The 18014-nt window shown below is 37.9% G+C and overlaps 2 protein-coding genes across 8 annotated transcripts in view; both read right to left on the reverse strand.

The window, feature by feature from the left end:
• Positions 1 to 7112, reverse strand: part of MAP4K3 (mitogen-activated protein kinase kinase kinase kinase 3) — a 325471-nt gene extending 318359 nt beyond the window's left edge. For 3 of the 7 annotated variants that reach the window (XR_011920413.1, XR_011920412.1, XR_011920414.1), the window contains exon 1: positions 6819 to 7112. Coding sequence is in view for 3 of the 7 variants with exons in the window: in XM_072409172.1 (XP_072265273.1) it covers positions 6819 to 6914 (96 nt within the window). In the remaining 4 variants the exon portion in view is untranslated. The remainder of the gene's footprint in view (positions 1 to 6818) is intronic. The other 4 variants (XM_072409170.1, XM_072409169.1, XM_072409172.1 and 1 more) reach the window with 3 other exon arrangements.
• Positions 7113 to 13418: 6306 nt separating this feature from the next.
• LOC140329845 (uncharacterized) lies at positions 13419 to 16682 on the reverse strand. Its single transcript, XM_072410238.1, has 4 exons — positions 16641 to 16682; positions 16414 to 16545; positions 15140 to 15337; positions 13419 to 14474 (listed from the first exon to the last, which is right to left on the reverse strand). Exons 1-4 carry the CDS (start codon positions 16680 to 16682, stop codon positions 14049 to 14051), a joined length of 798 nt encoding a protein of 265 aa, XP_072266339.1. The 3' UTR covers positions 13419 to 14048.
• Between the last annotated feature and the right edge of the window lie 1332 nt (positions 16683 to 18014).

An 18014-nucleotide genomic window follows, 5' to 3' on the forward strand; every position in this document is an offset into this window, starting at 1 on the left:
AATCGCGCAGCTGAAATCTAATCGCCTTAATTGGCAGATTCGCGACCCCTATTGCTCATTATTATCAAGGCAGGAATCCGGCTGGCAGTGAGGGGGGCGAGTGTACGAGCGCACTCGACTCTGGACCGTGAGAAACTGGCTTGCTGGAAGCGCGAAAGTACGCGCGACCAGCGAGCACGGATTTCATTGATAATTCAGGCCCAAAGTGTAGCTATGTAACTATTTTAGGAAACCCTGCAAATTAAAACTAACTACCGAAAAAACATTTAACATGTTAAATCTTATATTTGAGTTTTGTGATTGGGTTTACCAATACTTTAAACCAAGCTATTTTGCTTTGCCACATAAGACTGTTCAGTTGTAAGTCCGCTTTTTCACCATAGATGTCACACAGGCTGGATCTTAAAGTGTACATACTAGCTTTATCACCATTACATGGTGGCTTGGTTAGACCATTAGGACTACAGAGGATAAGGGTGTTTAAGCTCCTGGGAAATGAAAAGGCTACTGAATTCTTTTTACTGGTAATTAGTAATATATCAAGCTTTTGTGTTCTAAATTGAGATTATAGATGTTTAAACACACAAACCAGAACCAAGAATCAAGCTGGTTGAGTGTTTGCTGTCTGTATGCTTGTTCACCATCAGTGATTCACCTAATGGCACAGCGTAAGCATGACAGCAACCAAACTAGAAATTATGTAATACAAGAAAAGAATACCTCTAACCCCCAATTTAAACCTAAAAAAACCTAAAAAAAAAAATATGCTAATGCCTGTAATTTATTGCAGTCTCTTCCACGCGCCCTTTGTGTGGCAGATATGCACTTTCAGGAGACGATTTTGTCTATTCAGCAATTTTGGAAAGAAGTCCTGTTCTTTGCAATGTAGATGTTGCCCCTTTTTTCCCAATTTGTGATTACTGTCTTCACTATGTTCCATGGTACATCCAATGCTATGCAAATTTTTGTACCCTTTACCTAAGTTTTACCTTTCAATAATGAGATCCTTTTTATGCTTTGTAAACTCTCTCTGTGAGCCATGGCTTTTGCTGTAGCAGACAAATGTCAGAAAAGTCTGTAAATAAATCAAAAGGTACTTCAACAAAATATTAGTGTAAGGTTTAATTTTGTACATTTTTATTTTTTTTACTTTCTCTCCGAACAGATTTTTTCAGTTGAATTGTACAGGTTATGTCACATAAAAAGTAAGAAATGTTTTAAAATTATTTATTGCAGTCTGATTTTTTTACATCACAAAAACTTTTTAACAGGGGTGTGCACACTTTTTTTATATCCACTGTATATGTATAAAGTATTGGTGACTGGGAATAATCTCGTTAAGCTGTTACAGAAAAGTTACAAGTAACTAAATTATTTGCTAGGGGCAACATATATACTTTTTACCTACATTTGTTTTTGTTTTTATTTAACAAAAGTAATGTGTAAACCAAGAAACAAAGAATGTAGATAGTATGCCATAAATTTATATGCAGGTGATATTTTGATAAGCAAGAAAACTGGCATATTATGTGGTCCATTATACAGACAACATGATAATGTTGCAATTGATAAAGGGAAAATCCCGGAAGAATTTTTTAAAAGCAGTCTTTAAACAGCTAACTATTTACCAGAAGTAGATTTAAAAATATATAGGGTATCTGAACTGTTGCATGTTGTATAATTATGGCTGTTTTGTGGAAAGTGGGGGTACTCATGTGGGGGGGGGGGGGGGAATCCATCTCTTATGATACACTAAAACGTTAGCTAGAGCCTACAAATAGGGGTACATTACCTGAAGTGCATTGTGTACATCACACATGTGCAGAATTTTCAGCAAGCGTTGTTGAAGCCTTTAAAGAGCAATAGGACTTTGAGGGGTTAGCTCAATGAATGGGAATTTATAGGCAAACCATATTCAATTTCCACATGTGTATCAAAAAAAAAAAAAATTTATTAAACAATAAGAACATGACTTTTAAAACTCATTAAAATGTGCAACAAACATAATCACATATTTCTGTCTGGGTTGCCCAATCCTAGGGGCATACTCTGCTGATTTTCGGCGCATTTCACAGAAGCAATCTGCTTCTTCAGGAAAGAGACAGATATATTTACAAAAAAAAAAATTTTATCCAACATCTCAATTTGATAATTATAATTCATTATATTATTATATTTCAATATTTTTTCTCCAAATGTGGAAGAACCTGATTTCTGTGGCACACAATTTTATTTTAATATTCTTAAAGAGGAATTGCAATGAATTATAAGGAAACCCAAGTGCTTTTCACAAACGCTGGTATATAGGACTAATTAACTTTTAACACAGTTTTGTTTTTGAGTTTTTAAATAGGTTTAATTCACAAAGGTTAGGCTCAACTTGGATCACTATATTGTCTAATACATAAAACACTTATTTTTTTTTTTTATGATCACACGACTTACATTATTTCTGATAAATCTAGCCTAAGTTGACTATCCCATTTCATGTTATTAGATAACTGATTTCACTCTAAAGCTGCGTACACACTTCCAATTTTTATCGTTGGAAATGAACGAGGAACGAACTACGAACGATCGATTGGGCAAAAATCGTTTGTAAAAAAAGTAACCAACGACGCCGACGAACAAGGATAGTCGTTGGAAATGAACGACCGGACCGGCGGATCGGATTGTACGACGATCGTTGACCATCTATCGTGTGTACGGTCGTTCATTGATCGTCCATGGTCTGAGCATGCGCGGTGAACGAACGTTCGCTCACTCCCTGTGGTGCACGTCACTTCCTGTATCGTTCAAATGATCGCATCTATCGTGTGTACAATATCTGCGAACGATCGTGTCGTTATCTGTATGTACAGGATCGGTGCTATACGATCGTTCGCAGATATCATGCTGGATCGTTCGTCGTTCGTTTACCAACGATAATAATTGGAAGTGTGTACGTAGCTTTTGTCCATGTCATTGCTGTCCTTGCCTGCACTCACCTATTGAGGTGGGGCTTTGTGTGCCACAGGAATCAGGTACTTCCACATTTGGAGAAAAAATATTTGAATGGAATGAATTATCAAATTGAGATGTTTAATGGATAAAATTTATTGTTCTAATTTTAGATATTTTTGTCTCTCTTTCCTAAAGAAGCGGATTGATTCTGTGAAACGCGTTGGAAAACAGCAGGTATGCCCCTATGATTGGGCAACCCAGACAGAAATATGTGATTATGTTTGTTGTACATTTTAATGAGTTTTAAATTTTATGTTCCTAATGTTTTTTAATAAAAATTTGTTTTTTGATACACATGTGGAAATTGCATATGGTTGGCCTATAAAGTCCCATTCATTGAGCTAACCCTTCAAAGTCCTATTGCTGGTTAAACTAGGGATGTGGCCATGTAATAATTAGGTGGTTGGTCATTTTTTATTGATTTATTTGAAGCCCTAAAATCTAAAGAATGTAATAAACAAATCAAAAAAGGAGCACTGTCACATTAAACAAGTTGCCAACAGACTTCTGTAAGCTTCAGCATTGAGGGGAGTTGAAGAGAATCACTGCAGCACCACCATTTGTTTCAGCCTGTAAACTAAAAGTACTGCATCACCTTCACACAAATTTCATTTAGTAATTGGAGACCTAATATAAGTGCTGTACTTATACAACAAAGCAACATCACACCCTTGGCACGGATGTATAAAAGGGGTGCTACAAGGTACATTTATTTACCACACCAACCAAAATTAACCTGCAGTGTAAAAAGACAAACGGAAGCCTTTTGCCTTGCAAAAGTATTAATCTCCTTCGTGTTTGCCCTGTTTTGCTGCATTACAACCTGTAACCGTGAACTGTAAAAAATAACACACAACATGCATACCACTTGATGGTGACACAATATGGTAAGTTTATATTTGTATGAATTATTGTTCAAACAGGTTGTAAATTGGTCCAACAGTTCGTCTACTTTTGTCTATACAATGAAAATGTGGCACAGGTGCACTGAAGCATCCTCGTCAGGGAACAAATTGTACTCCCATCAACCAAAAGTATAGGATGGGCATACAAAGTTGCAGAGCCACACCTTTCACTTCTAAATATATAAGACCCAAAGAATGTAAATGTACATTATATTATGGGTAAGAATACATTCTAGCACATTAAGAATAAGAGTATTAAGACCCCAAGTTACATAGTTACAAAGTGTTGGAAGTGACCAAAATTAATATGAATATGGCTTGTATGTAAAGACAATTCTGCCTTCTTGAAAACAAGGTATAAACCTCATTATCTGTGGAGACAGATGCAGTCCCTAAAACATCAAAGGATTGCTTAACAGAGACAATGATTGCTCTTCCATGAGTGCATGCCTAAGGATCATTAAGACCTTGGCCAGTTTGACCATTCACTATTCCAAACCAGTTCACTATAACTTCAGTCTTCCTGGAGGGGGCAGGGGTATATGACAACAATCCCAAGCCTGGGACAAGGACAATCTGTGTGACCTCTTGATCAAGACTTCACCAAGGATAAATCAACAATGTGATTCGCTCTGGACCTGCAGCGGGGTGTGGTTTAAGGAAAGAAAACCCTGGTGTGTATGGTTGTGTGAGAGATTGACAATATGCTAGAGATACAGCTAGACCCCTTTCCTATATACCCTTTACCTTCTTCCCCTTTGTCTTGAAAAACATATGTAAATAATATCCTAAGCTGTAAATAAACCTTTCCCTTTTGTAAGATTTAAAAACAAGGCACCCCAAACAGAGCACATTCTACACAAAGTTAGTCAGGTTGAAAAAAAGTCCATTGAGTTCAACCACAAATCTTACATCCTTGCTCATTTAGAAATGTGCCAACAATCTCGATGCCTTTATTACAAAGAACAATAAAATGCCTCAACATTAATGGTGATTAGCTTCGTATGAGGTGGTAAGTGAATATCACCCAAAAGTTGAGGAAACTAACAAGTTTGTCAAGAAGGTTGCCAAGCTGGTTGCCAAGCTCTGCGACATTCTGGGTTATTCCAGTTGTCTCCTGGACTGCTCGTTACTGGGGGTGTGACAGTGTGACCTCTTGGCCCACCTCTAGATGCCCATTGTTGCATTATGATGCTAGGTTCTCAGTCCCCATGGCTCAGAGATAGGAAAAAATGTATTGAAGGGATGTTTTAAGATGGCACGGATTTCCTATAGTTATCTTGAACAATTTTCAGTTCCAATAATTGGCATAGGGATATGTAAGTATGCAATACACTAGCTCTGATTTATTAAAGTTCCCCAAGATTGGAGAAAATAGACTATCATGGGAGAACCTGAGTGATTCAGCAAACCTGGATTGTATTTGGTCTAGGATTAAAATGTAGTCCAAGATATTTTGTAGTTATTAGTATAAATATTTTGAAGAAAACCATTTCAGGTTTGCTGGATCCCACAGGTTCTCCGAAGATAGTCTACCTTCTCCAGGAGAGCACGAGTGAATCGGGCCCACTATCTCATACCTCTTCCCATCTCCAAGATTTTGGGTCTAGTCAGACAGGCTACTGTTTGGAATTAGTGAGTAATCATTTCCAGTTGTGCATATGTATGAATTAGTTCTATCTACTGGTACTGCTCTTTTTGAGATTCTCGTTTTCATCTCTCCCTTTTTTTTTCTTCTGGGATGTCTTGGCTTCAAGAAGTGAAAAGCGGACAACACTGGACCAACATAGTTTACACTTGAATAATATGGAATTTGTAATTAATTTTTCCTTTGGAACCGTCCTGAATTAACTTAATGGTTCTCAGATATATGAATTAGGGGTATATATGTTTGAATAGTTGATATAAATTGTCTGCATAATTCATTATGTTAGTAGTTATACACAATATTGTATTTGATGGTAAAGTCTGAAGAAGCCAATAATGTTTACAAAACGCATCATTTTATTAGGTAGGATCTTTTTGAATAATGATTGTATATGATCTCTAGGGATTTCAAGATCACATGACCACTAAATGGGATATTAGTGTGCTTCACTATGCACCTTGGTTTTACATACAACAGCATTGAGGATGTCCATCTGTCAACCTTCTAACCTTCCAAGTCTTTCCCACACTGTGAGATATATTTATATATATATATATATATATATATAATATTTTCTAAATTGTGTATGTTTTTATACTGTTCTTTCTGGATTACAATAATTGCAATATTTTTTTACAAGGGTTTATATGTTAAACAATTTCGTAATACTGAATGTAAAAGAACCTTATTAGACATCATATGTGGGTAACAGTCTTTCTTTGGTATTGCTATAACAAACTATTATTTTACGATATGACCTTTGCTAGAAAAAAATGACAGCTAGAAAAATCCCTGGTAGTTAATGGCAACACAGATACTGTTCTAAACCCCCACAGTCTTAGAGGTTATATTGTTTCAAGTATTTCTTGGAGCTGTACCCAAAGTCTGTGCCTTTGCAGGTCTATTCAACGTCGATATAATATATTTGTCACTGCCCACTTTAGCAGAGAATTCTAAACGGTCATTGCATACTAAAACGATATACCAAAAAAAACAGCACTACACCATGCAATCGGTCAGGCCACAAACCATCCCCAAACATGATATTGGTACCTTTAGACGGTCTTTGTATTGTCATGATTAACAGGCACAGGCAGACATCCCTGCTGTGTCCATTACTCATGTCCCGGAACAGGATATACCAGCAGTCGACAATTAGCAATACTATCAGCGCATTTACTTTTTTGGATGTGAATGCGCAATTAGCGTGTTTTGTGACAATACTAAGGTGTCTCTGCCATCACCACTTTTAACTTATTTACCTTGTACACATCACCATAGGTGCCGCTGCCAATTCTCTGAATGAGCTCGAAATCCTCCTGCGGATTCCTTCGAGACAAGTCGCAGACCGTGCTCATGATGACAAGCGCCCGGGATTCCGCAGCACTTAACGATGACTGCCCCGCCTGGGCACCAAATGACACACACACACACACACACACAAGGTTGGGCCTTAGTATACTCTCACACTTGTAGACGTATATACGCAGAAGATCCAGTATAATGCAAACCCAATATATCCCACAACATGGCTCCTAAGCCAGGCCTATGCGCAGGCGCAGTGAGGGGACGGTGGCCCGTGCCAAGGGTGGGGAGAGGAAGACGATGAAGAGGTAGAGAAGGGTAGGCCGGCTGTACTGATAATAGCAGGAAAGCTGATTGTCGGGTTTGTATGGATCATTGGAACGCTGAGGCAACCACTAATAGTTAATTTTCTTGAGCTCGGAGATTTGTGGGTCATTGTAATTAAAACCAATGACTAGTTAGAACACCTAATATGGGTAAAAGAAAGTAGTTCAGGTTGTATATTTTTGTATATATTCAAAGGAAACAAAATGTGCCTAGTCTCCCCGTAAAATATACCATATTAAAGTGGTCGTGTACCTTTCTTGTCATTAAACTGCTTTCTCCTTGGCCAATGGTGACATGACAGACAGTAAATTTGCAAAAAGTGGTACTGACCTCAAAGCAGACGTTTTATTCAAAGTTTTCTTTATTCAACACAAGATTAATTTATTCATTTTTTAACATCTTCACAGGAATGACTGACAGCTGCATCCTGTAGTCTCTTGGAATTTCTTTATATCATATATCACAGGAGGCAGATGGTACTGTGCTACCTCCAGATTATGCTCTGTGTTTGCAGCCAGCATTAATTCGAAAATTTACTCTATAGTATTTTTTTCTCTGTAATATTGCCAGCTGCAGATCCAATTCCTCTAAGCCCAAGAGGTCCTGGAGCCCTCTGCACCTGTTACTAGACAGTGATGAACTCATCTCTTTTTCTCTTTCTTTCTCTCTCTGTCACTGTTCCCTTTTTCTATCAGCATACTTTTTGTTAAAACATGAACTTAATGTCTTGTACTTTTTCTCATTGCTTGCATTTAATGCCCATCCAAACTTATGCATTGCAGGACTGTGCTACAAAGTTTGCATTAACAAGCATCTTTGCAACATGCCAAAGTACATGATTTATGGTCTATTTTTTAAAAACATTGTACATTCAGCAGCAACCTAATAAGCACAATTTTAGAGCAATGGGTAACCAAGAAAACATTTGGGTAAATAAACACTTACAGAGCGTGAAATTGCAAAAAAACATGTGTCAGACTTGTGTATATCTACCCAGTATGATTTTTATGCAATTTGAGATCTTGCATTTTGATTGAGATATATAGGGCAATAAACAGGACAATGTCCCCCCACCCACCCCCCATCCACATACTTCAAAGAAACACAGTTGAGTAGTAAAGCGTATGTACTTTTCGTCAAACTAAAAGTGACAGGTCGACATGCCCTTTTCCCTGCCCATAACCCCACCCCCTCCTCTCATAATCCCTCCTATCTCCTGCCTACTGCCCTCCCCCTAGCCCTCCTATATTCCACCCATTTATCATCTATTGCCCAGACATGTCCACCCCCAACCTGACTTGGCAACTCTCTACCCATGCACCACCTATTGTCAAGACATGTCCCGGCATGCCCAGTCATGTCCAGGCATGTCCAGGGGATTTTAAAACAATTTACGATTATGTTTAATACTGTAAATAAAATAAAAGACGTCTTATGTGATTAAAACAAATTATCTTTATTTACTTCACTAAATGTTACATCCTATTATCACAGTAGGGTATGCATGTTTGACTGTATTTACAACAACGCAGACTTAACTGTTTCAATCGTTTTGCTACAGTCACGTACAATGTGGTCATTTTTTCTAATATCATTCGTGAATGTTTTTAAACATTTTCAAAAGGCATCCCTTTAGCAATACAATGTACAATATTGATGCAGTAATTGCCGCAGACTGAACTAGCGGCGTCCTGTATTTGCTTATTTTGATATCTTATAATTTTAGAATTTTGTGATAAAAATTGCATGATTTCATCAGGAAATATTTCATTTTCAGGTGATATTCCATAACTATCATAAAAAACCAAAAAAAAAACAAATCATTCATGCATATTATAATTAAAATCCAGTGCTTTCCCCTCTGATGCGATTTCTCCGTTTTTTTCAATATGGGCCACCGGTCTGTCGATGATTTTGTTTCCCGGTAATAAATCACACAGAAATACTCCTTTAAAGATGGGCCGGGCTTGAAAGTCTGATTTAATAACGCTGGTAATTTCAAAGTTATTCATTTTATTGAAAATCGTACAATACATCTCTTCTCTTATTTATTTCAATAATATTCTCATGAATGGAATACACAATCATGTTAATAGTGTTTTGCGTAGGTTCCACAAATCTAATTTCAGCCCTGAGATTCCCAGTTTTTACTAGAGAGAAATGTCCACCAGGTTCTTGATCGGGTGATAAATCAAAAGCAAATAAAGTGTAACCGTTCAAAAATTTTGAACGATCCACTGATAAAGCGTTGTCAGCCTTTTGCTTGCCCGAAATATGTACGAGGACCATATATTCGCGAACAGCTGAAGCGCCTTGAAAATTAGGTTGAAACGGTTTTGCAAGTATCTGCTGTCCATCCAAATATAGGGCAGCATAATTTGCATTGTAGTGGTTGAAGCACAATGGATTTCTCTGGTAATTACCCAAAAACGAGTCATTGTCCACAAACGCTAGTATTACAATTTTTGGAATGTTTCCGAGAAAGAGGTTTTCGTGGTTCGATATGCCCGTGCCGGCAGGAATACTATACACTTTAAGAGGTGCTCGATCGGCTGAGTAATTTGCATTAGCTGTTAATAGAGCACGACTGTGGCCTATTCCTACAGCGGCGATACTTGAACTCTTTTGACATACAGCGAAGCATGTTGTATTTGTACTTTGAATTGGGTACCTTCAGCAGACATAAGGCAGAAAGAATCTTTGTTTCTGGTCAGCTTTATCTTTAGATCTAATCCATTCAGTATCCGCTTCGGTTGATTAAATATATCGGCATAAATGGGCCCCATTAATTCAACGCTTCCAGAATGTACCGTATATTGAGACCTCTTGATGAAGCCATCATTATGACCATCAAGAGCCCGGTCATCATGATGACCAGTGGTATCTTTAAAGAATAATCCGGCTGTAAATTTAGCGGCTAAAGTTTGTGAATTATAATTTATTAGGGATTCGATATGCGCTCTATACGTATAAAGGTTTTCACTTCATGAAATCAATGTGTCACCCAGCGGTATGTCCAGCTGATTAAACAAGCTTGCTATAGGGTAATTATTAGGACCAACACGGGACCCGTCAGGTATGGGGTTTTATCAGGTTAATGATTCAGCAAATGACAGATAACAGCGTGGTATTTAGGTTGTAAAAATATTCCCCGCTCCCGGAGATGAAGAACTCCAACGGCGCATTGTCCGTTAGTGCCACAATTGGCTGTACCTCTACATAAAGCGATTTTTCAATACTTGTCTGCATGGGCGGTACATGAAAGATATCTAACTCTGATTTGACGTACTCGGCAGAGGCATCATGTACGAAAGCCATAGCTGTCAATTAGAAGATGTCACCCGGCGAACGGTTTCTTGGTTTTTGTCACCAACGCCTCTTAGACGTTGCTATTTTATTCATAAAAGGGGAGAGGAGGACGCTGTCAAGATGTTTTCTTTTCTGTTTTTTTTTTAATTTGTACAACACCGAGCCTTCCTGCTCATGCTTAGGTCTATTTATTCTATCCATAACGGCTGACGATGCTGTGGCGACAACGTCTTTGGCGATGTTCCTAGCTGCTGTTTTTACATGCAGTTTACAAGGGCCACACCTTTCTTGAACAGAGGAACTACCCTACGGAACAGACCCCGAAATAGTCCAGCGATGCCAGCGCTGTGAACGAATTCAGCCCCGTGGAAACCGTCCAAACCATGGCTGGCTTGCGTTATGTAATAATGGGTATATGCAACCGGGTCGCCGTACACTCTCTGGGACAGCATTTTTAATACGTCGTCACCGCACGAGGTCCACAGTGTAATCGAACAATGGTTTTTTTGTATTTGAATTTAACAGGTTTAGCTTGATCTGAAAGTATCAAAATTGTAATGGTGTTAAAGTGTTGTTTGCAGAGAGGTATATAGTCAGGCCTAGTATACTTTTGCGTAACGGCGTCACCATTTTTTCCAATAATCTCCACAGTTCTTAAAAGCTAAACATAACTATTGCCAACAAGCTGATATTGAAAAAATGTTTCTGTATAGATAAAGCGTCATTCTCTTTTGTTAAAACTGAATCATCATCTGTTGAAACCTCTGTTATATGGTCGGTTGTTACAACAGGCACTCCAAACTCGTAACGCAAAACGATATGTATCGGATCGTCTAAATTCTATTTCGAGCGTTTGCACGTATGCCTCACCAGGCCCAGTATGCGGCCTAACTTTTCCCCCGTGCATAAACCTGTATACAGCTGACTTAAGCTGCGTACACACATCCAATAATTATCGTTGGAAATGATAGCAAAGCTGTCAGCATAGCAGAGCACTGCCGATTGCTCTGCTCCGTGATTGGCTGAAGAAAGGGAAAGCCTGATGATGCTTGAGCCATCATCAAAGTTTCGAACGACCGATTGACCAAAAATTGTTCTAAAGAAACGTGACCAACGACGCCGACGAACGAGTATAGTCATTGGAAATAAACGACCGGCGGATCTGATTGGATGAGGATCATTCACCATCTATCGTGTTCACTGTCGTATCATGTTCCGAGCATGCAGGATGAACGAACGTTCTGTACAGGTGCTTCACTGTATTGTATGTGTGTGTGTGTGTATCTCTATGTAAATATCTATTACTAATAAAGAGGACCTGTCATATGAATAATAAATATGACCTGTCATTATTCTTTATCATTCATATGACAGGTCCTCTTTATTGGTAATAATAAATTGGTCAGTTTCCAGCGGAGTTCTTCATCCTGTTCCAGCGGAGTTCTACATCCTGTTCCAGCGCAGTACTTCATCCTGTTTGTTTCAGCGCTGTTCTCCATCCTGTCCCAGCGTAGTTCAAATTTAAAACTTACCTAGCAGTCAAGTATAAATAAATGACACACACACAAATTTTTATAAAAATATTTTTACTAAAAAAATATAAAAACTATAATAAAAAAAGAAATAATAATATAAAAGGTCCTAATTTTTTTCATTATCTCTTGTTTAAGAGCATGCAGGTCTCTCCCTGCATGATGTACTATCTTGGCCACGGCCTTCCATTTCTGGTTCATGGCCTCCAGTTTGGCCATCAATTCTTTTTTTTGGGAAACATCTGTGTAGAAATAAAAAGAAGAATATTAAGTACACATATATTGTGAACCTGACACATGGATATGAGACATTTTTGCATGAACAATATATGAATGCTTACCAACACTTTTCCCCATCTGTCCTGACGTGCCTGACAGGACTTTCTCGTTATCCCTCTGAAACTTTAAGAGCAAACAAAAATAAAAAGTTAAATTACACACAATTATATGCAACCTACCTCTCTATAATTTTGGTACATACCTGGGTTAATTTCCACCATAGATTCCACTACGTCCTCTGCAGGGGAACCCAGAATCAACTCTGCATAAAAATAAAATAAAAAAAATTTGAACTATATTTAAAAATAATATATTTTTAAAATAATACATTTTTTTAATTAAATATATAACATAAATATATAACAATATCCTACCTTCCACCTCCAGCTCCGGACGCACCTGCGGCTGCTCCTTCACCTCTCAAGCACGGCGTCCTAATGCATAAAAACAAATACAGAACAAAAAATTTACATCAAAAAAATGAAAAACAACATACAATAATAACAAAATTACTATCAATTAAAAATATATAAAAAAAAATAGTTTCCCAAAATATTACATTACCTGAAAAGAATAATTTTCCAAAACTAAAATTTACAAACTGACAAAATTTATACTTACGTTTTTCGGCCATACGACGCCTTAACGCATCCAATACGTCCCTCTCTCGGTTTTTTAAATCTGATCACCTTTTCTGCAACTGGTCCTTGGATCGCTTGACACCAAACCTTCTTTGTATTCTCCGCTGCACCTTCTCTAAAATCCGATTTTTCCTTGCATTCTGGGATGAGCCCTCCTACAATCATAATCCCACCTCTCCAATCATATCCACCAAAACCTCCATCTCCTCTCGTGTCATTGGCGTGGCACAGGTGGCTGGGCTGGCTCTTTGCTGTGACATCTCTCTCACGTGACAGAAAACAATAACAGGAAGTGGCTGGATTTGCAAAGTATTGTGGGAAATCAGAAGTGCAAGGTGCCAAGTCCGGAACGTGCGTTCGTTCGTTCATACGAATATTTGTCCGATAATTTGCCCGACCAACATTATATTGAGGTAGGTGATGCTGCATATTTTTATATGTTTTTATATGTTATATGTTTATAGTGGTCAGGTGCTGCAGCGGATGCTATATACGTACCTAAATTATGGTACTTTAATCTGTTAGCATTCACCGCAGATCAGGATGAAGGTCGGCCATCGGTGTGCAGCCTGGAAGAAGCGGACAAGGATGCTGGGGAAGGTACACACAGGGATGCTGGAGAAAGCCTAAGTTATTGAAAAATATTTTTATTATACAATTTATAAAAACACAGGCACAGCTACATAGTACAGTATAAAACATATAGTACAGATTTTTATTGCAGTCCTACAAACATTGTGTACAGACTATGTCATGCGATCCTGCCATTCTTCTGCTCCAGTAGTGTTGAAGTACTCCAAGTACTTGCTTCGGTTTTTTTTTAGCCAACACTGAAGCATTCTGAGGTACTGCAACCTGTAGATCCACTAGACCAGTGAATTGGTTATTGCTTTCACCCGGTGCTGCTGTAGCAGAATCTTGCTCCATTGATGCACTGACCAAATGATGCACTGCAATTATTGCGGCGTAGAAAATTTTGTAGCAAGCATAGACTACCTTGTCAATTTTTTTTCCATGCAGAGATTGATAGCAGTATGGAATATTCAGAAGCGATTTGCTAGAATACCGAACGCATTCTCAACCACGGGATAACCGGTAATTAAAAAATTTTTTCTGTTTGTTCAAGTTTTTTTTGAGTATAGGGTTTGATCAGGTTTTCATGCAATGCAAATGCTTCATCTGCAACAAACACAAAGTTCATTGCCTTAACAGTTTGGCTGTTTCTAGGAAGGTGCAGTTGCTCGTTCATCAGCTTCGTGTGAAATGGCGTACCATCCAGAACCCCTTCATCAGACATGCGCCCGTTTCTTCCTATGTCCACTAAAACAAATTCATAACGGGCATTCAATATTGCCATGAGCACGATGCTGAAAAACCCCTTATAGTTATAATAATACAATCCACTGTCTGCCAGTGGGGTAATTCTTACATGCTTCCCATCAATTGCTCCTCCACAATTTGGGAAGTTCCATAAATCTTGAAATTCTGAAGCGATGGCCAGCCATTCCTCTGGTGTATCAGGAAACTGAAAGAAGAACATAGGAAGAGTTTAATATGCATAATATTATGTTCCGTTTTTATGTTTTATTTATTTTTCTTGCCGACTTCCTCCTGCAGTGAACCTGCAGAGAGCTCACCTGCCGCCACAACATCCACTCCGATAAGTTCCAACCAAAAAAGGGGTCAGAAAAGAAAACATCAGGCGCTGGAAAAAAAAGGAAGCTTTCAAGAAAGCCATGTCCATATTAAATGAAAAAGAGGATCACTTGGATGGCTTTGGCTTCTATATTGTATTAAAACTGCGGGAGATGAGCCCAGAACAAGCAGGTGCTGTGAAGATTATCATGACAAATTTGGTGAACAAAGGGATGATGAACCAACTAAACCCACAATACCCTACCTATTCCTACCCTTATCCATACCCGCATCTTACCCTTCACCTGTACACACTCCACGCCACCAATATGAGCCTCATCACTACCCTTCCTCCAGTACACCAAATCAGTACAGTTATGGCAGTGAAAGCCTCCATTTCACTGATTTATAGTGGGAGTGTATCACAAATGTTAATTGTTTTTTTGTTATTATTGTTAAAATAGTTATGTTTTGTTTTTATGGTTATTTATTGTTATTTACACTTTTTTATTGGCACTTTGTTACATGCATTTTGTTAAATAAAATGTATCTCACCTGCTCAGGTGTAATGGACTTCCTCATGAAGGTATCTTGTTTCTGCAGAAAAGGTCCAACTGCTGAAAGTAATTGCTGGAAACAGACATCTGACATACGAAGATAATTCTTGTAGTCATCTGGGAATGAGTGGGGCAGTTCACGTAGCAGATTCTCATGTGAAATGTTGTCTCGATCCAACAACCGCCGCGACGGTTCCTAATAACAATAACAGAAAGTTTAAGAGAATTACCTGCTATGCATTCAGTGTTGCTCTGTAAAGCATAAGCGATATTGTTCAAAAATGTTTCAGTGCTAAACCCCTCTCTAGACTGTCTTGATGAAAAAACAGAGTCAAACGTCTCACCGCCATCTAGTCTCAACTGGATAAAATCACCCGGTTCTGTATCCCGTAAATCCAGATCTAACAATGATTGTACAGCAGCATGTATTGCATCAACAGCACCAACAAATGAACGAACGGCATCCAGATTAACAAATCTAAAGTGATTGTTGTACAGCAAACTAATAAAATTCACTCTGTTGTCACGCTAAAAGTCACGCTGTTGATGAAAAACATGCTCTAAATAAACTGTTCTATCATCAAGGTCTTCAGAGGCCTCGTTTGCAGCGTCTGTATGCCCGGGCGAATGGTCAGATTGGTGCCTGTGATCTGTGTGAAACCGGTCTGTTTGCAGGGTCGGTGACCTGTGTGGTGTTTGCTCATTGTGGGAGCTGGATGGCCTAACCGTTTTGATACAATGGCGCCTCCTTTTTTTCCTAAAGTTTTTAGACCGCTTAGCCGCAAAGTACATTTTTATAGCACGTTTAAATTTTCTAGATCTTTCTCTCACCGGTATTTTTTTGTTTTTTTAAGAGACTTGCTCTGCCAATCATCTCTAGTCAAATCTTACGTGCCATGGACTTTTCATGCGCATTATGTATTTGCTGGACGTTAATTTTGTTAGAGCTGTTAAACGCTAAAAGCATAAAGTCTCTCACACAACATTTTAGGAAATTTGCAACACGTAACATTTTGTCATTTTAATGACCGAGAAAACTCAATGCCATGTACACATTTTCATCCCAGCATGATGAACAATTGTTAATAGGTGGCTTGTGTGGGCAATTGATGATACGTGTTTGCTGTATGCCGCCATGCAAATGATGGTCCTATGGCTTATTGAATGTGATTCGTCAAAGGACATGTGTCAACAACAGGTGTGGACATGCTGCTGTGCTGCATTCTGTTTGGCAAAAACCTGAAATGTCGTTTATAATGCACGCTGTCTCACCATCCTGTGGAGATCTCTGTTTTTAACCAAAAATTTTGGATATCGGTGGTAACGGTTCTGATCGCCTGGAGCTTGATTTTTGTTTCTTTGTAACGCCTGACTGACAATTTTTGAAGCTTTCTCTTCTTTTTGCTGTCAATTTAAAGTTTAACATTAGAAACATCGTTTTAGGTATTTTAAACAGGTTCATTACAATAAAATAGCAGAAATGCTTTATTTCCACTTACGCGCGTTAGGACAATTGATAACCGGCCCTGTGGAATTTTCATTCAGTCGGCTGCCACCTGCGCTATTGCATGTTACTCATACGCCTATAGGGCCTGTATTTTTCACAATCCTCGCAACGCTCACTGGCGTTGGAACATCTAAAATTAGGACGTGAGAACATTATCACCCCCGATATACATTTATAGCTATTGACATCTTTATTACAAAGAACGTCAGAGCAGCTTACCGTTCATCTGTGTTTTCTTTGCACGTCCTCTAGGCACATCTGAGGGATATATTTTTCTTTTCTTTACTGTGGGTTTTAAAAGAGCATTAGAATTAAAGCAGACATTTAACATTAGACTGCATCAACAACACAGATAGGTCTCATCTCTTGATCTAATTTGTCGGTCATTGGTGTTGTCAGATCAATAATGGCTGGCGGCGCATTCTCCTTTAGCCCCTTGTGGTGTTCAGAATTGCGTGTGTCTAAAGACACCTTATTTTCCATAGTTGTTGCACTATTCACAGTCCTTAGAACGTTATCAGCACTAGCTCCTAAAATTAGAACGTGGGAACATTATCACAATCAATATATAATAGGAAACATCAATACTGTTATGTTATGTATACATTAGCAGCCCTTACCGGTCATTTGAGATGTCGAAGCGCAGACTCCCGATTCGTCTGCAAGGAACAGAAAAGTGTTATCTCCACAGGCCGTCTGAAAGAGTTGTGGATTTTCAGGGTTTACCACAAGGGCTTCAGGAACAACTTCACACAGCAGCATTTCAGAATCCGAAATTAAATCCCTGTACATCGCGTTATCTTCGTAATAGGACATCTACAAAACATTTTTGAGCAGCGTAAATTACATAATATGCAATGCAATTGCAAAATATGAATAACTAAAGTCTAAATATAAATATATATATATATATATATATATATATATATATATATAAATTACATAATATGCAATTGCAAAATATGAATAACTAAAGTCTAATTTTATCTGTTTAAAAATAATATATTTAAAGAAATTAAAGATTGAATAATAAAAATCTAATAATAAGCTGTTGTTGATAAAAATTGGTAAAAGCGTATTGTAACCTTTTTCATAAAACCGTTAAAACATAAAGAGCGTGGAAAATTATCAAACAATTAAACCTAAGCATATTATGTATAAAATTTTATAGATGTTAGAAAAATATGAATCATAAACGTTACAAAAAAGAAATGTTAGCTTGCTATCTTATGTGCATGAAACTAGTCATCTGTGTTTTTAAAGACTGTGTACAAATAAATATGTATAAATTAATAGCAATAAATCATAAAATTATAATAGTTACTATCTGTTGATAGTTACAAAAATCTTTCAAACAAAATATTGT

This window comes from Pyxicephalus adspersus, chromosome 4, assembly GCF_032062135.1.
Source record: "Pyxicephalus adspersus chromosome 4, UCB_Pads_2.0, whole genome shotgun sequence".
Taxonomy (NCBI): Eukaryota; Metazoa; Chordata; class Amphibia; order Anura; family Pyxicephalidae; genus Pyxicephalus; species Pyxicephalus adspersus.